This window comes from Pteropus medius, unplaced genomic scaffold (assembly GCF_902729225.1).
Source record: "Pteropus medius unplaced genomic scaffold, Ma_sr-lr_union100, whole genome shotgun sequence".
Lineage (NCBI taxonomy): Eukaryota > Metazoa > Chordata > Mammalia > Chiroptera > Pteropodidae > Pteropus > Pteropus medius.
The window spans coordinates 9,708,645-9,729,325 of record NW_024344378.1 but is presented as its reverse complement, the minus strand read 5'-3'; the positions used below and the strand labels follow the sequence as shown (position 1 = coordinate 9,729,325).

Below are 20,681 nucleotides of genomic sequence, written 5' to 3'. Positions count from 1 at the left end.
CCTTGGCACCTAGCTTGCCACCCTTGGTTATCGTACTTTTCATTTAAATTACCTTAAGTAACCTATTCATTAAGTGTGTCTTCTGGGGTCAGGTTAGTGAACTGTCTGTGGGGTTTTTAGGGTTAAATTGTTCTTTGATTCCCATTCATCTGTTAAAACCTTTGCTGACTTTTCCATCTCTTTTATCATAGCTATTCTCATTGAAGGCTTTCTCTTAGGAGATTGGCATAGTCCTTGATCTCCAATTTGATTATTACATTAACATCTGGTATAGCAAAGTTAAGTGGTTTTAACTCAGTATGGTCAGAATAGGTCTCATAACACATGTAGAGTCATTGCGATTTTTATTATAAAAGAAATGCAGAATAGGGAACAGAGTATAGAATTAAGGTGTAGGATATACGAATTATAAGTTGGAAGTAATCACAAAAAGTAACAGAGTTACATGCCAAAGAAAGAGAATATGCTTTAAGCTTTCAGTTTATTTTTTGTCATTGTTGTATATTTATTATTAAAAGTTATCTCGAAATATCAGAGGATAAAATAAATAGTTCTATAGTATGTCCAACTTAACCTTCTATGAAGAAGTAAATGATAGTAAATTTCAACATTTTAATGTAGAAATACATCCGGTATATGTGTAGATGCTTTATCAAAATATAGACACATTTCAAATGCATGTGTATTAGAAGATGAACTATTGCTATATACTATTATGTCAGCTTGATTCATTTCTGGATGCCCGAATGCAGTGGCTGTGTGGTAGAGTTCAGTCCTCTTCTAGCGAAAAAGGATAGAGGATTGAAAATAATTCAGTGCAATCTTTTTCTCAAATAATTTTTTGTCTTGTTTTGACATTTGTAGTTGCAAATATAATATCCTCTCTTTTTTTAAATGTTTTTCCTCTTCTTCAGTACTGTCAGTTTTGTTATCATTATCCTTACCGAATGGCCTGTCTCTGGGTTGAGCAGTTGTATTTAATTTTTGTAACAATTCCATAAAGTAGGTTGTTTTTTATCCCTGTTTTTTACTGTAAATGAATTTGAAACCTACAAAAGTTAATTTGCCCATGGGCACAATCTAATTAGTGTAGGAACAGGACTTCTACCTAGGTTTCTTTAACTAAAAAACCAGTGCTTTATCTATTGTAGACCCATCATTTCCTTATTGAGAATAATTGGCAAATGACAATTGAAACATTATGTCCAGAATGAAAAATATATACATCATTTCTCTTGTCGAGACTTTGTCAGAAAATGTATGTATAATACTTATGAGCTATATATTATTCTACCTTTTAATTTCCAAATTCAAATGTAAAATATTTAGTAATTAATTTAAAATAAATATTCTTTGATAGCAAAAATTCTTAATACTGTATTTTCTCCTTAGGAGGAGAATTACACAATGTAGAGACTGACTTTATTCCTTAGAGAGTTGTGCTATAACTGTTCTAAGATTAATCACTATTCAGTTCGTATTTTTTAATGTGAAATATTTTCTAAATGATCAGTAATTTCAATTTTTATTTTATTTTGATCCAATATTGTTAGATTTTTTTCTTAATTCTAAAGACATTAAATTTCTATATTTTATCTTTCATGATTTGTTTTATAAACCTGGATTTTTTTCTAATAGACTTGATTTTTTAGAGCAGTCGTAGGATTACAGCAATAATAGAAGGTATAGAAATTTCTGATGTACCCCTTACCTGTACACATGCACAGCTTCCTGCATTATCAGTACCCCTCACCAGACTGGTGCATTTGTTACAGTTTATGAAACTGTATCATCCGTTTACCTTAGGGTTCACTCTTGGTGTTTTACAGTCTATGGGTTTTGACAAATGTGTAATGACAAGTATCTATCATTATAGTATCATAGAGAGTGGTTTCACTGCCGTAAAAATTCTCTGTACTTCTATTTATTCTCTCCTTCAGTGATCTTTTCACTGTCTCCATAGTTTTTACTTTTCTGGAATGTCATATCATTGAAATCATACAGTATGTAGCCTTCTCAGATTGGCTTCTTTCACTTAGTAATATGCATTTAAGTTTCCTTCATGTCTTTTCATGGATTGCTAGCTCCTTTCCTTTTACTTTTGAATCGTATTCCATTTCTGGATGCACCACAGTTTATTTATCTGCTCGTCTACTGAAGTACATTTTGGTTGCTTCCAAAACTTGGCAATTATGAATAACGCTGCTGTAAACATCCATGTGCAGATTTTTGTATGGACATAATTTTTCATCTCCTATAGATCAATACAAAGGAGTGTAATTGCTGGATCATATGTTAATAAAATGTTTAATTTTGTAAGAGACTGCGAAAACGTCTTTGAAAGTGGCTCTACCATTTTGCATTTCTACCAGCAATGACTTCATATTCATCCAAATTATTGGATCTATGTAGCTATAATTTGATCTTTTTCCAGGCTGTAGAGCAGAAGCTCCCAGGCTGTGGACAGGTACTGGTCTTTGGCTTGTTAGGAGCCTGGCCACACAGCAGGAGGTAAGCCATGGGCCTGTGAGCCAAGCTTCATCTGTGTTTGCAGCCGCTCCCCAGCGCTAGCATCACCGCCTCAGCTCCACTTCAGATCATCAGGCATTTGAGTCTTATAGGATCACCGGTCTCAGGTGTCAAAAAGATTAGGGACTGCTGCTGTATAGTATTTTATTTTATGATTATGTCACACTTTAATTACCCGTTCTCCTACTTGACAATCCTAGTTTTATTATTATTTTTTTTAACACTACAACTAATGCACCTATGAGTATCCTCATATATGTCTCCTGGTTCATGAGTGCATACGTTTTTAATGGGTATGTATGAGTGCATACGTTTTTAATGGGTTCATGAGTGCATACGTTTTTAATGGGTATCCACATTTTCAATTTTAGAAAATTAACTCTTTTGTAAAATTGTTATGTCAAGTTCTACTACTTCCAGGGCTATATGAGTTTTCTTAATGCTCTAGGCTCTTGACAATACTTGGTGTTATAAGACATTTTAATTTTAAGGAATTGGATGTGCAATTGATATGTTATAACTTGAATTTACATTTTTTCTTAAGAACTAAATAAGTTCTTTAGTTTTTAAAGATTTAATCAATAATTGAGTTTTCTCTTTTAAGAAATAGTTATCTTTCAAGTTAATTGAGAAATTTTTTCTACTGGATTCTCTTTTTCTCAGTCATTTATAATAATGTTTTATACATTTTGGGTACATGCATTTTGTTGGTGATAAGTGTGATAAATACCACTTTGTGGTTGGGATTTTCACAGTTTTGCATGTCTTTGTTGAAGAGAAATTCTTAATTTTAATATAATCCAATATATCAATTTTTTCCATATGGTTAGTATTCCGTTCCACATTATTAGGTAATATCATCAAGGTGGCCACTTGGTCCTAGATATTTTTTTTTTTCGGTAGAAAGATTTTAATTATTTCTTTAAAATAAAAAAATATTCAGTTTCTTTAAAAGTTATAAACTATTCAGATTTTTAATTTCTTCTTACGTCTATTTTAATCTTTGGGTTTAATTATCTTTCTTTTCATTTTACCAGTTTTAATATAATGTGCTTTGTTATTACTATTATTTCTTCACTTATCACATTGGGGGTTTCCGAAAGTTCTGCTAGTGCTCTTCAAATGTTGCTTCTCCATCCTCTCTGTCCTCTTCTCTTGGAACACTGTGTCTTTTATATCTTTTACATATTTTCCACTCTTTCCTGATCTGGTTTTCAGTTCATTTTTTTCTTTTCCACAACATCTAATTTGTTGATAATCTCATCCATTCAGTTCTTAATTTGGGTTATTTTATTTTCATTTCATTGTTTTCGTAGTGTCCAGTTTTTCAGATTAAATTCTTAAAGTTTCTAATTGTTTAGGCAAATTTTTAATCTGGTCTGTTATCTCCTCCCATATAATATAGTTATTTTGTTTTGTTTTATTTTTTTTATTAAGTTTATTGGGGTAACATTGGTTAATACCATCATATAATTTTCAGGTGTACGTTATCATTTGACATCTGTATATTCTATCGTGTGTTTACCACCCAAAGTCCAGTTTCCTTCACTTTAAAGCCTGTGTCTTTTCCTAGATAATATCTGAATTCCCATGGCTCTGTTTTCACCATCTTTTGTTTCCACTGTTTCTTGTTCTTGTTTTCTTATTAATTTCCAAGCTTGGTTATTTTTTATTTTATACTGGATATCATATTTGCAAAATCTATTTATAGATAGTTTGAGACCTTGGATGAATTCTTTTTCCAGAGAGTATTTAATTCTCCCATGGGCCTGAGAGCAGTAGTACTTTAATCATTTTCAGGGATAAGGACCGTTCATAGAAGAGCTGTAGTCTCTGGATGGCTTTTCTATGCTCTTACTGCTAAGATTACTCTTTGGGGCTTAGCTCACCAACCCTTGATGGGGCTAGACTCCAATCCTTATTCCTGTTAAATACTGTTTCCATCTATAATCAGGGAAAAAAGGATTACCCCAAATGATTCAACAGTCATTTCATTCTTCTCTACATTCTGATTGGCAATCTTTTACGCTTTGGCCCTCCAGTGCTTTTAAGCATTGAAAAATAAAAATCTAATTTTTTCAAGTTTTCTTCAAGTTACCTAGTTAGTTCTACTTACCATTATTGGACTCTGAAACACATAAACAGCCTTATAATTTTAGAACCTATACTTCTTATACTATTTGAGGATTTATCATATCTTCATGTCTGAATTTTTATTGCTTTTTAAAAATGGTAAATTGTCATAGAAGTGTGGTATGAATATTGATATTTTGATACTTCTTAATATATTTTTGTTTATATTATGATATTTTTATGGGTTTGTTTAGAGAAAACCAAAGCAAAAACAAGTATGTTTTATCTCGTGTATAATTTTCATAATTTATCACGAAAATGCAAATTTATCAGATGCTCAGCTTTTTAAAATCATCTGTCATGATATTTCAAAATTGTAGCAATTAAATGTCCTGCCTTTTTTTTGTTTCTGAGTAGAAAAATTATATCTCATGGTAAGAGCTGTCATGAGTGTGTATGTGTATTTAAATCAACAGAATGAAATACCGTATTTTAAACACTTAGAAGTATGGAATTATTTTATATTTTGTTGTTTTAAAAAGTGGTATTTTTAATGTAATGGGATCATTCACGTAAATGGTAACTATTATTTATATGACATGTAATGACAATATTTACCTTTTCAAAATCCCTATAAATATTTCAGCCTAAATCTGTTTTCTAAAAAGGTCTAGCTATTTGCTTAGTTTGCTTAGTGGGGACAGAGAATAATTCTCTCTTTGCTTAGGCACAGAAATACTTTGAAGTTATTTTTTAAATTAAGCTATGCAGAAGGCTTCTGAAGCTTTTTAATGTTTGTATCTAATCTTTATACAGAAGGATTCTGAATTTTAAAAACATTACTTAGCTTATGTATGAATAATATTAATGTAACTTACATAGTGCAATATTAATTTGTTTAAAGCATTATTTATATCTGAACTTTTCCTTTCAACATTCTCTTTACCTCTTATAATCTGAGTTTGAACTTGATCATGTAATTTGACTTATCAAATTATTATGTGAATTAGTTTATTATATTCATATTTCAAATAAATATATTGATATATTTTATAATAAAAAGTGTACATATAACAAAATTATGATGGCCAGACCCTAAAGTGACTACCAATGACCTCTGACTGCTGGCATTCACATTATTTTGTAATTCCCTTTTACTGAGTGTGTGGGTAAGACCTGTGACTTGCTTTGAAACCAGAAAATATTGCAAAGATGATGGGGTATCAATTCTATGATTACGCTACATTATGTGGTAAAAGCTATGGTATGTCACTTCCATGAATATGTTTTATGTCTGCGTCTTGCTAGAAGACTTGCTTTAAAGACTTTCTCCTTTGCTGGCTTTGAAGAAATAGGTGGAGCTGATGGCATCCTCTAGCAGCTAAGGGCAGCGTCAAGCCAGTAATAAGATATAAAGCCCCTCAGTTCTATATCTGCAGGGAAATAAATTCTGCCAGCACTTGAGGGAGCTTAGAAATAGGTACATCCCCAGTCAAGCCTCTGATAAGAACCCAACCCCAGCTGACATCTTTATTGCTGCTCTACAGAGAACCCTTGTTCCAGCCAGCCCCTGAATGCATCTCAGAGTCTCTGAGTCAAAGAACTCAAGTATATCATACTCCTAGTTAACTATGCCCATACTTCTGACTCACAAAAATTGTGAAATAATAAATATGTGTTTGACTTTAATCAAGTCAATAAGTTTGTGGTAATTTCTTAGTTGGTGCTAGATACCCAGTATAAATATATCCATCCAATTGCTGTTTTTTATTTACTGAATTATATATTTATGTACTAAATATTTATATAATACACACTGTAAATGCTTTCAAACTTCGAAGGCAATCTTTGGTCTTTGATAGAGAAAATATACTTTCTTGAATGGGTAAAATAATTTCAACAATGCAAATTAAGACTTTTTAAAAACAGAACAGAAAGAAATTTTACTTTTGTGTTACTAAACACAGTGGTCTGTTACAGAATAAAACAGTTTAAAACATTTTTTATTCATTTAATTATTTACTTACATTCATATTTGCAAAATTGTTTTAAGAAAAAAATTATAATTTCCTTTGTAATACTGCTTTCTCCTCTTGTTGAAAGTAGTTGTTTGTGAGGTCCTTTATTCTGATTTTTTAACTTGCATTTATTTATGAAGTCTACAATGAGATTGATGATTATGACAATCTTGACTCCAGATCACATTATTAGATGTTAATGAAAATCTATAATGGCTATGCCAAATATTTCATTCTATCAGCTGATTATATCTATTATAGATTAGCGTAAATGTTTTTATCAATTGATTTCAGCATGTGGGAAATGAGATGGGAAAATCATTTGTTTGCATAGCACAGCATTGGGTGTGATACATTTATACATACATTTATAAATTTATACATTTATACATGTATACATCTATTTGAGATTTCATTCCTTTCATCCTTTGTAATGAAGACATTTTTCTATAGGTGGTGACTGCTATTAGAATACATTTACTAGTGAATAGGGTCTTGGATTTTGATTAGAGATGACAAATATAGCCAAATTCTTTCTTTTTTTCCTTTGTCTTTTTTGAGTGAATTAGACTTGATACAAAGTTATCTGATAGTACATGACATATTTATGAGAAGAAAAAATTAATTATTCTTTCTTGATCTCAGTCTTTGCTATCTATGATGATTACCGACTCCCATACTTCCTTCGCATTTACCAGTGAGCCCTTAGCATTCTGCTGTAAGCAAGAGCTTTCTCTTCTTCACCATTTATTTATTATTAGTATGAACTCATGAATTCTTATCTTCCCTAATAGTTATTATTCACCACTATACTTAATTATTTAGCAATCTAATTTCCCCAGATATGTTCAGTGGGAGCTAGTTCAAGCTGGCTCTTGTGATTTTGTGACATATACCCATAATTTTATGAATATTTATACCTGTCCTGCTTCAGGCCTGGAATTAGCTTTTTTCTTTCCTTTTCTTCTTTTCTTTCTTTTTCTGTTTTTTTGTATAGCTCTGCTTCCTTGTAATCAAGAATCAGTCATAATAAAGATTGATATCTTAGTGTTACATGCTCTTTGCTGCTGAGGTGCCTTTACTTAGTGGCCTATTCAGTGAACAGAGCTAGGGAATAGTAATTTATTTATATACACAAATAAATAAGTACACATATATGAAGTACATATATACAGATTCATGTGTATGTAGGCATGCATATACATACACATACATACACATATTTGGGAAAGCATTTCTTCGTACCAAATGTCCAGTTCCAGTTTGTCTCTACAAGGTTCTTTTGGGCCTTCTCCACATCAATATTTGTGTGTCTCTTCTAACTCAATGAAAACACTGACTCCCAATGACATTAGCACGTTCCTTGTTTGCTCAGTTCTATAATACATTTAGAATACTTTCAGAATTGCTTTGTCTGTATTACTTCAACAAACAAACCTACTGAAAGGATTTCAAAGTTTGATTCCAGTTTTCCCTCCTCCGCCTTACACTGCCCAAGATTGAAAGTGTATAGTCAAATACTGGGCTCATAACTTATTTGGAATGGTTCCCTTCTTCCTCCCATCCACCCACCTTCTCCCGTTTCCCTTTCTCTTCAGGATGGCTATATATTATTTATTTGAAATTTATTAGGTTTACTTCTTTAGTTTACTTTCTGTTTAAGGTTTTTTCCCTTTCTCATTCTTATTATTTTAATATATACATATATATATGTATATATGTTTTAGAATATGTTAAACATTAACATTCTTTCCAAAGCAAAGGGATTAAGAAATATACTAAGAGGGATTATCAACTTTATCTGGTTTATCCTTCCTTTGTTTCTTTTTGTAAAGGTAAAGTCATTAAATGGCTTTAGTATGACACATACACACACATTCTTTTTTATGCAAAAAGTGACATAGATCTATATATGTATCAAGTTATAAATCTTCACAATTATTTCATTTGGCTTTGCTTAAATTTGCATAGTACTTCATTGTGCGTATGTACCATGGTTTAACAAATCTCGTACGCATGGATGTTTATATATTTTTCAGTATTTTGTGATTACAAAAGATGCTGCAGTGAATAAACTTGAACACATATACTTTCGTATTGTTAGAAGTTTTCTCCAGAGTAAATTCCTATAAGTGGGATTGCTGGGTTGAAGAATAAGTGCATATGAAGTTTTGTTAGACATTGTTAACTTCTCTGAGATTTTCTCATTTTGTATTCCCACCAGCAGTGTATGGGAGGGCCTGTTTTCCCACAGGCTCATAAGCAGAGTATATTGGTATGCTTTTGAAATTTTGACAATCTGATGGGGGAGAAATGGTATCTTGGCATAGTTTTAACTTAATATCATTTTTTGTGAATTGTCTATTTATGTCTTTTGTCAGTTTTTCTATAGAGTTATTAGTTCCCCCCTTATTTTTAGACTTCTTTGTAAATTCAAGATTAAAACTCTTTTTATGTGACATACATATCTTGCAAATATTTTCTCTCATTTTCATGTCTTTTGATTTTACTAATTTTTTTTTTTTAACCATGAAAAAGTTTTTTATCATGTAGTCATATTCTTAGTCTTTTTAAAATAGCATTTGGAATTTTATTTATGGTTAGGAAGCCTTTCATTATGCCTGTGCTCTTGTGCAATTCACCCATCTTTTCTTCTAGTATGTTTAAAGTTTATTTTTGACTCTTAGATTTCTAATTGATTTTGAATATTTTTGTGTGTATATGGTATGAGAATTGCATCTGATTTTTTATTTTTCCAAATGACTATCCAGTTGTCTTAATACCATTTATGAAAAAGATTATCTTTCCCCCAGCCATTTAAAATACTGCTTCTATAAGATACTAGGTTTTTAGTGTATGTTAGTTGAGCCTGTTTCTGGAATTTCTATTCTGTACCTTTGGTTTTTCTATTGATGTGTCAATACCATTCTATTCTAATTGTATAGATTTTGAGTGTATTTTACTATCTTTTAAGTCTAACTCCCATCAAACCTCTTCCTTTTCATTGTTTTTCTAACTATTCTTATGTTTACTTCTGCATATGAACATTAAAATCAACTTTTCTAGCTCCTTTAAAGCTCCTTGGAATTTTTATTGCATCAAATAAAACATTATCTTTGAAATTGACTGCCATCTAATGATGATGAGATGTCCTAACAAAATATAAGGAATGTCTGTCCTTTAGTTATTTATACTTTTGTATTTTTTATGCTGTTTTATGCCTAAAATTTTGTTGTTTCCTTCCAAACTGTTAATTTCTTTAAACTAACAAAAGTTACTTCCTAAACATGAGGATATAATTTCATCTGTATGAGAAAATTTGTGGTTTGAGAAATAAAATATTAACTGTTCCTTTCTAAAAATTATATTATGTTGAAGGTAAACATATTACAATAATTTCTAGTCCAACATAATATATAATTTGCATAAACTAAATATTATTAACAAAAATGAAAACTTTATAATTTCCCTGTTGGAAAATAGGTTTGTATCCAGAACTCTTAAAGTCAATATAGAGATCAATTAAAAGTCCTTAGATTTCTTGTCATTTGTCAGTTAGTCATTTTAAATTGCCATGGGACTTTGAAAACAATCTATTTAGGCAAGTAAGGTATGCAGGGAATATCATGCAAAACATCATAGGGAATATTATGTTGAATATTTTCATATTCTAAAAGTAGTATTGAGATACTTGGGACAAATCAAGTTTATTTTTTGCTGCAGACAAAGGAATTCTAATGTATTGTAAATCAATCTTTCAGTATATGTATATACGAAGTGATGGGATTTAGGCAGGCGAGCCTAAAGAAAGAACAATAGTATAGCAATAGTATAGATTCTGAAGTGCTTAACCCAGCAGTAATTAGTATGATGATTTTCTAAAGCTAGAAAACCCCTATATACCACATATTTGGAAAAGTCACAGAAAATCTAACCCTGAAAGTCTCTTTGTTTCACAGAGAATAAAATTAGAGTTATAAAAGGCTATCATATTTCTACTTTAATTTTGTAGTTAGTGTAGAAAAAGATTTACTCTTCAACTTATTTATTTATTTTTTGCTTGGATTCAGAAACTAGCATGGCTGAAAAGCACATTCAGTATGAAACCTGATTATTTAGATTATTATTCTCAACTGTTAGGCCTGTCATTAATTAAAATATATATGTATTAAATTTATTTCTCTGTTCTAATTAACAACTAAAACTGAAGACATTTTCAGGTCTTTCTCATTTATTAAACTCACATATAATTTAAATATTAAGACACTTTATTGAGTTATCCTATTGTATACTTTTATAATAATTCATTTGGGAGAGTGTTCCAGGAAGTAGCATTATGCAGAACAACACTTTATCTTTTTTAGGCACTTTCAAAGAATACCAGAAGTAAGAACATGATGTGGATTTATGAATTCTCCCAATATTTTTCCTCTACCTAAAAATGTCTTCATATCTTTACCCAGACTTTCAATTTCTTTTTATTTTATTAAGGAAGAATACAAATCCCCAAACTCATAATCTTATCCCATCTGCCTTGTGACATCCCCTGTATTTATTTGCCTTATTTCTTGTCTCACTCATGCTCATATATAGGCTTTCTACATTAATTCTTTTGAAGATTTGTTTTTAAAACTTCAATTAATGCTGTAGTTTTAAAAGATGTTTTAATGTACAGTTTAATTACTTTTTTGCTTGAAGAAATACATGAGGCTTTTGAATTTTGTTTAATAGTAAATGAGTTTTTGTATTTCTACAGATGTGACTCTGAAAATCGCTATGTTGGTAATCCACTTAGAGGAACATGTTATTGTAAGTATTTGTATTTTTTTATTTTAATTAATTGGTTTGTATTATTACTTTCAGGTGATTGTGCAGCAAATAAAATTCATCTTGAATAGCTGATGCTATCGTTATTATGTTACCATTGTTATTACTTAAGTCTTATTATACAACTCCATATTTATTGCTAAGAAAGACAATGTATTTTTGTTATATTTTCTTAATTGTATTTGGTGCATTTTTTTCTACTTTCAAGTGTAAAATAGCAATAGATCTTATTTTGAACATGGAATAAAATATAGAACTTGAGTAAACTCAGCTGAATTTTAATGTAATCTTTTCCATTATGATTAAATTTTGAGTAAATAAAATTTTGTGATAGTTTTTGCAAGGGACAGTTTTGGTCATTACTCAAAAGCTGCACTGATTTTGTATTGAAAGATACTTTCATGTGGTAGATGTGTATTTAACTTTTTAAGAAATAACCAAACTAGTCTACGGCCATGCTACCTTGAACAAGCCTGATCCCGTCTGATCTCAGAAGCTACTAAGCAAGGTCGGGCCTGGTTAGTACTTGGATGAGAGACCACCTAGGAAGACCAGGTGTTGTAGGTGTAAAAAATAAAAAAATAAGGAATTGTAAGCTGACAAGGTCCTTGCAATCTGTGAGGTCAACCAAAGGTTGCCTCACCTAAGAAAAAGAAAAGAAAAAAAAAAGAAATAACCAAACTATTTCTCAAATGGTTGTACCATTTTGCATCTCTACCAGCAGTGTATGAGAGTTTCACTCCTTCCAAATCTCTCAATACTTCATATGGTTGGTCATTTTAATTTTAGGCATTCTAATAGGTGTGTAATGGTATCTAATTCTTACTTTATTTGCATTTCTCTAGTAACTAACGACATAAGCATTTTTTATGTGATTATTTGCTATATGTATATTTTATTTGATGAATTTTGTTTAAATCCATTGCCCACTTTTTAAAATTGGAGTTTTTGTTTTCATACTATTGAGTTTTCAGGATACTTTATGTATTTCAAATGCATGTCCTTTATCTGATATATGATTTAAAAATATTTTTTCTTCTTTTGTGGTTGTCTTTTCACTCTGTTAAGAGTATTTTTTTTTGAATGGAAGCTTTTAATTGAGATGAAGTGCAACTTACCAGTTTGTTGTTCTTTTGAGAACGCTTAGCCTAACCTAAGGTCACAAAGATTTCTCACTGTATTTTCTTCTAGAAATTTTATATTTTTACGTTTTTCATTTACGTATATAGCCCATTTTGAGTGTGTATATACATATATTTTAAAGGATAAATCAAAAATTTTTTTCTCCATATGAGTTTCCAACTGTTCTATCACAATTTGTTTATGGACTGTCTTTTAACCAGTGAAGTGCTTTGTTGAAAATCTAGTTGTCCATATATGTGTGTAAGACTGTTTCTGGACTTTCTGTTCTGTTCCATTAATTTATTCATTTATTTTTATGCCAGTACAGCACTGTTATAATTACTCTAGCTTTATAGTACGTCTTGAAATCATTTAACATTTATTCTAAAATTTCATTCTTCCTTTTCAAACTTCATTTGACTATTCCATTTTCTTTGTGTTTACAAATGAATTTAAGAATCTTCTTGTCAGTTTTCACAAAAATGCATGCTAGCATTTGGATTGAGATTATGTTTAGTTTATAGATCAGTTTGGGGAGAGTTGATATCTTAATTATAGTGAGTCTTCTGACGACTAGTATATCTCTTTTTCTTTCTTAATTATTCTTTAATTTGTTCTCACAATATTTGGTAGTTTCTACTGTGCAGGTCTTTGTCACTTTTTGTCAGATGTATACCTACATGTTTTATATTTTTAATGCTATTGTAAACATTATTTTTTAATATTTCATTTCTGATAGTGTCTGGTATGTACAAGTACAATTGATTTTAATGTTGATATTGTATCCTTCAGCTTTGCTAAACTCACTTATTAGTTTAAGTACCATTTTGTAAGTTCTGTCATATTTTCTACATAGACAATAATGAAATTTGAATTCTTTCTTTGCTTTCTCTATTCCTTTTTTTTTCTTGCCTTGTTGCATTGGCTACTACCTCTGGTACCATGTAAAAAGATATGATGAGCATGTCATTATTCTTGTCTTGTTCCTGATTTTAGAAGGAAAGCAGTTGCTCACCATTAAGTATGATATAGATTTTTCCTAGATGCTTTTATCAGGGTGAGGCAATTCTCTTCTATTCTTATTTTGCATACTGTTTTTATCAGGAATTGGTGTTTATGTCATATGGTTTTTCTGCATCAATTGAGATGACCATAAAGTACTTTTCATTTGCTTGGTTAATATAGCAAATGGTATAACATTATATAGATATACCAATTTTTTTTTGTAGCCTTTGGCTATTATGAAAAAATGCTGATATAAAAACATTCAGATAGTCTTTGTGTAGACATATATTTTTATTTTCCTTGGGTAGATTTCTAGGAGTAGAATTGCCACATGATATGCTAATCTTATGTTTAACTTTTTAAGAAACTGCCAAATAATTTTACATGACTGAACCATTTCCACTAGTGATTTATAAATGTTTCAGTTTCTCCACATTCTCATCAACATTTCATATTGTCTTTCTGATTATAGCCATTATAGAGTATGTATAGTATGATCTTCTGCTTTTAATTTGCATTTCTCTTATGACTAATAATTTTAAGCTCAATTTTTTGTGTCCATGTCTCAAACAAGTTTTGTTAGATGTATAAAACTGTAATTCCCTAATAGTTCTGTTGCTATTTTATATAGCATTTTTAAAAATTATATTTTCTATTTACGTTTGATACATAAAAATAAAATTCATTTTAGTACATTGTTCTGATGTTCCTAAACTTCAATTAACTGTTAATTCTAATTTTACTGATTTGTTTTATTTTTATATGTAGCTAATTATATTGCATGCAAATAAAGACAGTTTTTTTTCTTCCCTTTCCAGTTTTTTTTTCTCTTATTGGGATGGTTGGGATTTGGGTTTATTAATCCTTTCCACTAATTTTGTTGTCTAGTTTACTAGTTTTAGGTTTTGTCTTTAGTAATTAAAAAAACAATATTGTTGTTTTTGCCTGCAGTTTGTATAACTTTTCTTATTAAATTATTTTCTACATAGTTTATGGTTCAGTTCTTTTTGTATGTATATGTAAGAATTTTTTAAATTTCTAATTAAGTAATTATTTTTTTAATTCATTTGCAGTTATTTTTCTTATTTTAATTAGAATGTGGCATATAAACTACCATGTGTTATTAAGGTGTTTCTTTTGCCTATGGGACATTTGACACCGTTCGGAAACATTTTTGTTTATCATAACTGGGCCTGGGGCATGTGTCTTACGAGCATCTAGTGGGCAAAGGCCAAGGATGCTCCTATATGCCTACAGTGCACAAGATAGTCTCTTTAGAGCAGAGAGTTATCTGGCCCCATATTTTAGTTCTGCTGAGATTGAGAAACCCTGATTTAGAGGTTTAGTCAGATTCTGATTTGATTTTAGGGGAAACACTATTTCATAGGTGGTTTTGTGTTTTCATCTATCGGAAGCATGTAATGCCTGCCAGTTTCTCTTTTTACATTCTTAGCAGACACTGAAGTTCAATGTTTTGAATGTAATTGATTAGAAGTTGCAGAACTGTGATATTTCAATTACTTCTTGATTTCTTTATTGGAAAACTTCTGTAAAAACAAATTTTCTCTCATCAGATATTTGGTTACTCATTGTTACAATTCATATAGAAAAATCATGGTAAGTGCTGTAGTCTTTATTTACCAGTGTTCAAAGTAAGGAGAAGTTTTTGTATCGTAAACATATCTAATACATATTTAACATGTTTTAATCCACTTGCAGTTATTATCCTTACAGATATTCAAATTGCCTATTTCTAGGTCTTTTAAATTATCTTTATTTTCCATCTTTTCCACATTAATTTTGTGTTTCTTTTTCAAACTTCCTTGCCATTATAAGAATATAATTGTTCTGATTTTTTAAAATTAGAAATCCCTCTTTGATTCTTCTTGAGTCTTTAGCTTTTATTGTGTCTCGGAGGAGTAACTAGTTACAATTATGCACACGTATAAATTATATTCTATGTTTTAGAAGTAAGAAATATACTAATATTTAAAAGCCTTTTGTGTTTAAGACTAAGGTGAATTTTCTAGATCAGCATCCAATATGAATATAATGGGAGCAACATATGTAATTTAAAATTTTCTACAAGCTACATTTAAACAGTAAAAGGAAACAGGTGAAATTAATTTTAATAATATTTTTATGTCAATATATCTAAAATATGTCATTTTAACACATAACAGTATAATAATCATTAAGATATCTTTTCTGAAAGATTTTTTTTCAGATTAAGTTTTTGAAATACAGTTTGTATATTTTATACCTATAACAACCTCATTTTAAATAAATCGCATTTTAATTACTCAGCAGCCACAAGTGATGGTAGCTACCGGATGGGGCAGCTCATCTCTAGAGTATATAATAGGATTGTCACTCTCGTTTAAAAATGTTCAAGGAAGAGTCATAAAGCACTAGATGGCACTCTTGTCATTTGTTATGAGGCCTTTAGAGCTTATAGCATTTGGGAAAAAATGATGTTGAAAAAAGAAAAGGTCAGTAGTTTTTATAATAAGTGTTAATGGAAACTATTCTGATTTTAAAGATTGGAGTGAAATTTAAAATGCAGGTCCACACAGTGACTTAAAGCAATTGAGTGCAATATGGTGTTAACTTAATTGAAAGTAATAAACCAGCATTCGTATCCTATAGACGGTCTTAGTAGTTTTTCAAACATCAGTTTAAGCCCGAAAGCCAAGTGTATTAGAAAACTGTCATGCTTCACATGGCAAAAAAAGAAAGTTTCTAGCTATGATATCTAATTTGATTGACCCTTGAAAACACTGAATTATGTAATTTATCTCAACAAATATAAAAAGTAGTAATCCCAAAGTCGTGTAGTTTCCTTTTTCCTTAAATGCTTTCTTTTTAATTTTGATAATTATAACGAAGGAAACCTTCAACACAAAATGAAAGGCTGGCCTATGAAAATGTTAATGGCTGATATATTTTCAGTGAGTAGAATCAGAGTACTAAAAGTCACTTTCTGCAGACATCTACTTTAGGCTGTTACTTCATTAATTCTTTAGCTACATGTAATTCTCAAACTGCTAATTATTGTGTTTTAGTACATTTCCACTTAATCTAATATATTTGGGTTTATATCACGTTTTACTTTTTGAAAAATTACTGTTTTATTTTGAATTTCTTCTATTGCTATTTAGAGTTCAGGGCAATTTTCTGACGATAATAATACACTGCCTTTTTGAGAGTCAGCAATTTAATTACTACTTATATACTCAGTGATCACTTCTACCACTTATCACATCCTACCTTAGTTTACATTAGTAAGAAAATGAAATATTCATCTCTCCATCCATCTCACTATAAAACCTTTAATTATTATTAATTTATTTAATTAATGTTTATGTCTTGGACTGAAAGATATTATTTATAAGCATATTTATTGGATTTAATTTTTTTGTTTGATAGATAATATTTCTCATAAGCATTATTGTAATTGTGAATTAAAAAAAGCAAATATCACTCTCAGTTTAATTACTTAAAAAGCTGTCATACAAAACAGTTAAAACTTGAAATAACCTTTTTTTAGTGTAATTATTTTGTATTTTGTTCTAAAACAATAAAAATATTTTTTCTATTTTAAATTAAACATATTTTGTTAGTTAATGTTTTGTAGACTTGTATGAATATAAATAGCTACTTAATTAGGATCTAGCTGGTCCATCTGCAGATGGAGCAGAAGTGACCTTGATGAATACAGAGAATCTCAATTCTTATATCTCATAAAATGAAGACATGATTGATTAAAGATTATCTGACAAAGCATAAATGAGCCACACGGTTGGCATTTTAACCTTATTCTTTGATCATTAGGGTTTTTATTAATTTTCATGAAGTTATATCCCAGTATCTTGAGGTGTTTATTTCCGAGTTATTTAATATTTTTGAATATTCTAAAATGAAGGGCACCATAACACAATTATAAAAAAGTTAAGAACAGCTGAAAGAAAAAAAAATGCTGTTGAATTAATCTAAAAGAGATGTAAACAATTTGACCATATATTTTATGGTAAGTATTAAATTTTTGGGTTATGCAAATAACATAGACTCGTTCTAAAAATAACTTAAAAAAAATTTAAGGAAGAAAATAAAAATGTCTAAAAACCTCCCACCAGGGCATCCAGCAGGAGTTGCACAGTGTACTTGCCGTCTGCAAAGGCTCCCGACTTCGAGGGACAGTGAGGGCCCATGGCCTGCCCTTATTTTCCCACTAAGCCATGTAACCTGGTGTGGGGCTGTACTACCTTCAGCAAGGGTTAATAGTTCTTTATTTGTATAAAAATGCAGAATAGGCTAATGAAGGCACTGCATGCCTTTCTACTAAATCATGTCTTGAGAATGATTTTACATAGAAGGTGTTATAACATATGTAATATTCTCAACTTTTTTTTCTCACAGATATGAGCTCATTATCTAGCATCATTTATTGAATAAAACATAGTTTTTGTCCAAACTGGAGAACAGCTATATGACTTTGAAATAATGATCGTACTATTTAACCTTTATTGAGCACTAACCGTGCTGGGCTGTCCTAAGCTTTTTGTTTGTATTAGTTTATTTAATCCTCTAATGAGAAGGATATACTTATTATCCTCATTGTTTATTTGAGGGAGCAGAGGCAGAGAAATTGAATTAATTCGTATAGGGTTAGTAGTAATAAGAAATGGCAAAGCCAGTTTTGGTCCAGACGGTGCAGGTCTGCACACTCAACCACAGGTGATAAAACTAGAGCAACAAGCATCAGAAAGATATTTAACCCAAGAATTGTTTTTATGTGAATAAAATAAAACCATCATGTTAAAGGAAACAAAGCGAATCTAAACAATTAAAAATTCATATGATTTTCTCAAATGAGAAGTCTCCATATAAAAATATATTTTAAATTTTATGTATAAATTTTATGTAGTTCCAATTAGAATTTCACTAAGTTCAGTGTTTTAAAGGGTATACCCTAGAAAAAAATTACCTTAAAATCATTTTAAATAGTAAACTTTTAGAATATTCAATAAAATTTATAAGCAAGAATAGTGAGAAATTCCCACCTGATAAATATTCAGGCATACTATAACTCCAACTAAACTGGTTCCCATATTGGTACAGGAATGAACAAATAGAGTCCAGAATTAGATTCCTTTACTTTTGGGAATTGATATAAGTCATTTTATTTTTATAAAATTCCTTAATGAATTAATCTACTTGTTCTTAATTATCTCAAACTTCATCTTAAATCATGGCTTTTGCATTTACTATTTTTCTGCCTAGCTCTTATTTCACTCCTACATAAAGTGGACGCCCTCAGGTATCACAATAACCTTTTTTTCCCCTATCCTAACATTTACACTGTAGGAAACTATCTGTCTCACTTGTTTACTTGTTTATTTGAATATGGGTTTTCATCACTCACTAGAATGAAAGTCTCTGAACCCAGGACCTTCTTTTGTTGAAACTCATAGTTAGAAAAGTATGAGGCTTCTAGACCGGCATTCAGTAAGTATAGAATGGTAGTACACATATAAATTATCAATTAATAAATGAATATACATGTATTGTGGCTGTACGGGCAGGTATTTTTATTGTTGGAGTGTTTGACCAAAAAGTGTTTGGAGATCATGTTACAGATTATCAAGTAAAAGTTGCTTTACATTTATTTTTCAGTTTAGTTACACAAAGTAGGACAATTCTTGATTGCAAAACTTTAAGCATCGGCCATTAATTTAAATAAAAATGAGTTTCAAGCTTTTTTTTTTTTACTTAGTCTATGAAACTTTTGCTTCAAGCAATATCTGAGTAGATTCCCATATGTCATTACAGAATAATGGAAAGTTGAGCTACTGGAGACACTATGAAGCAGGGGAAGGTGGCTTCTGATGAAGTCATGGCATTTTACATAAAAACCCCTAATTAGAATTATTGATGTATAGGCATTGGTAATCATTGTTCATCCTCTTGTGTTCTTAGATGAAAAAATTAAGACTCAGTAAGTTTTAAATGTATATCCTAGCCTACATAATTGTTAATTTTCAGAGTGTGGATAATAACAAAGATTTTATGCTTTTTTCTGTGATATATTTAGTAAGTATTCAACTTGCAAATTTCCTGCGACAGAGTTTACATTTGTAATTTTTCTAAATGTTTCAAGCTCAATAGAAAATTTTAATTAATAATTGTAAGTATGGATAGTACTGTTCAGCAAGCAAGGAAAACTAATACTGAATATTTATTACGTGAAAACAATATTAATTATTTCATTTAATGCTCACAAGGGTGACATACTTTTTCTCCTTAATTTACTTACTGAAGAGTTACACTGTTGGAGCTTGGAAAGAGTGTTGGTTGTTGGAATTGACCCTCTTTTGTTTACTTATTCAACATATATTTATTGACTATTTTGTTGGACTTTGGGGATATTGCAGTGAACAAGATGCGTTCTGCTATACTGAAGCTTATAAACTATTAGAGAAAATATATACGAAACCTGTTATGCAATTACCTAGATATGACTGTCATAAGAACTCCGAATGGGAACTGTAGATGCTTTGGAAATACATGACAAGAGAGCCTGACCTAATCGTGGGATAAGGAGTAGGCGTGAGTGAGGCAAGAGGATGATGGAGCTTCGATGCGGAAGATGACTTGGTAGTGGAGTGGTGATGGTGTGAGGACGGGAAGGAGTAGAGTCAGTGGGGCAGCATGCGCAACGGTCCCTGGTTAGAAAGAACATGGCATGTGAGATACTAAAACTGAAACGCATAGAACTTGGTGAAGAGACGAAAGATTTGAGAGGTATGAGCTTGGTGAGGGCAATAAAGCACGAAAGAGCGTTTTAGATGATTTTCTGAGGCATATTCCTGGAGCTATATGTTAAAAACAGTAGGTCTTCGAATAACATTGTTTCGTTCAATGTTGTTTTGTTATAACGATGAGGAAAAAAAATTGATTCCTGGTGGGGGCCACTGTCTGTGTGGAGTTGACGCGGTAGCCCCATGTTTGTGTGGGTTTCTCCAGGTTCTCTGATTTCCTCCCACATCCCACACACGTGCACATGAGGTAAACTGGTGTGTCTTCATTGTCCCAGTCTTAGTGAGT

General features: G+C 30.7%; 2 protein-coding genes and 1 pseudogene across 13 annotated transcripts in view; 2 read left to right on the top strand and 1 right to left on the bottom strand.

Annotated features, from left to right (window-relative positions):
* Positions 1-20,681, top strand: part of ATRNL1 (attractin like 1) — a 627,375-nt gene that overhangs the window by 159,878 nt on the left and 446,816 nt on the right. For all 12 annotated transcript variants that reach the window (XR_005654640.1, XM_039871115.1, XM_039871112.1 and 9 more), the window contains one exon: positions 11,377-11,429. Coding sequence is in view for 11 of the 12 variants with exons in the window: in XM_039871115.1 (XP_039727049.1) it covers positions 11,377-11,429 (53 nt within the window). In the remaining variant the exon portion in view is untranslated. The remainder of the gene's footprint in view (positions 1-11,376; positions 11,430-20,681) is intronic.
* Positions 1-20,681, bottom strand: part of LOC120609742 (translation initiation factor IF-2-like) — a 449,818-nt gene that overhangs the window by 161,798 nt on the left and 267,339 nt on the right. The gene's annotated exons all lie outside the window — the stretch shown is intronic.
* LOC120610013 (uncharacterized) lies at positions 11,893-12,014 on the top strand (annotated as a pseudogene).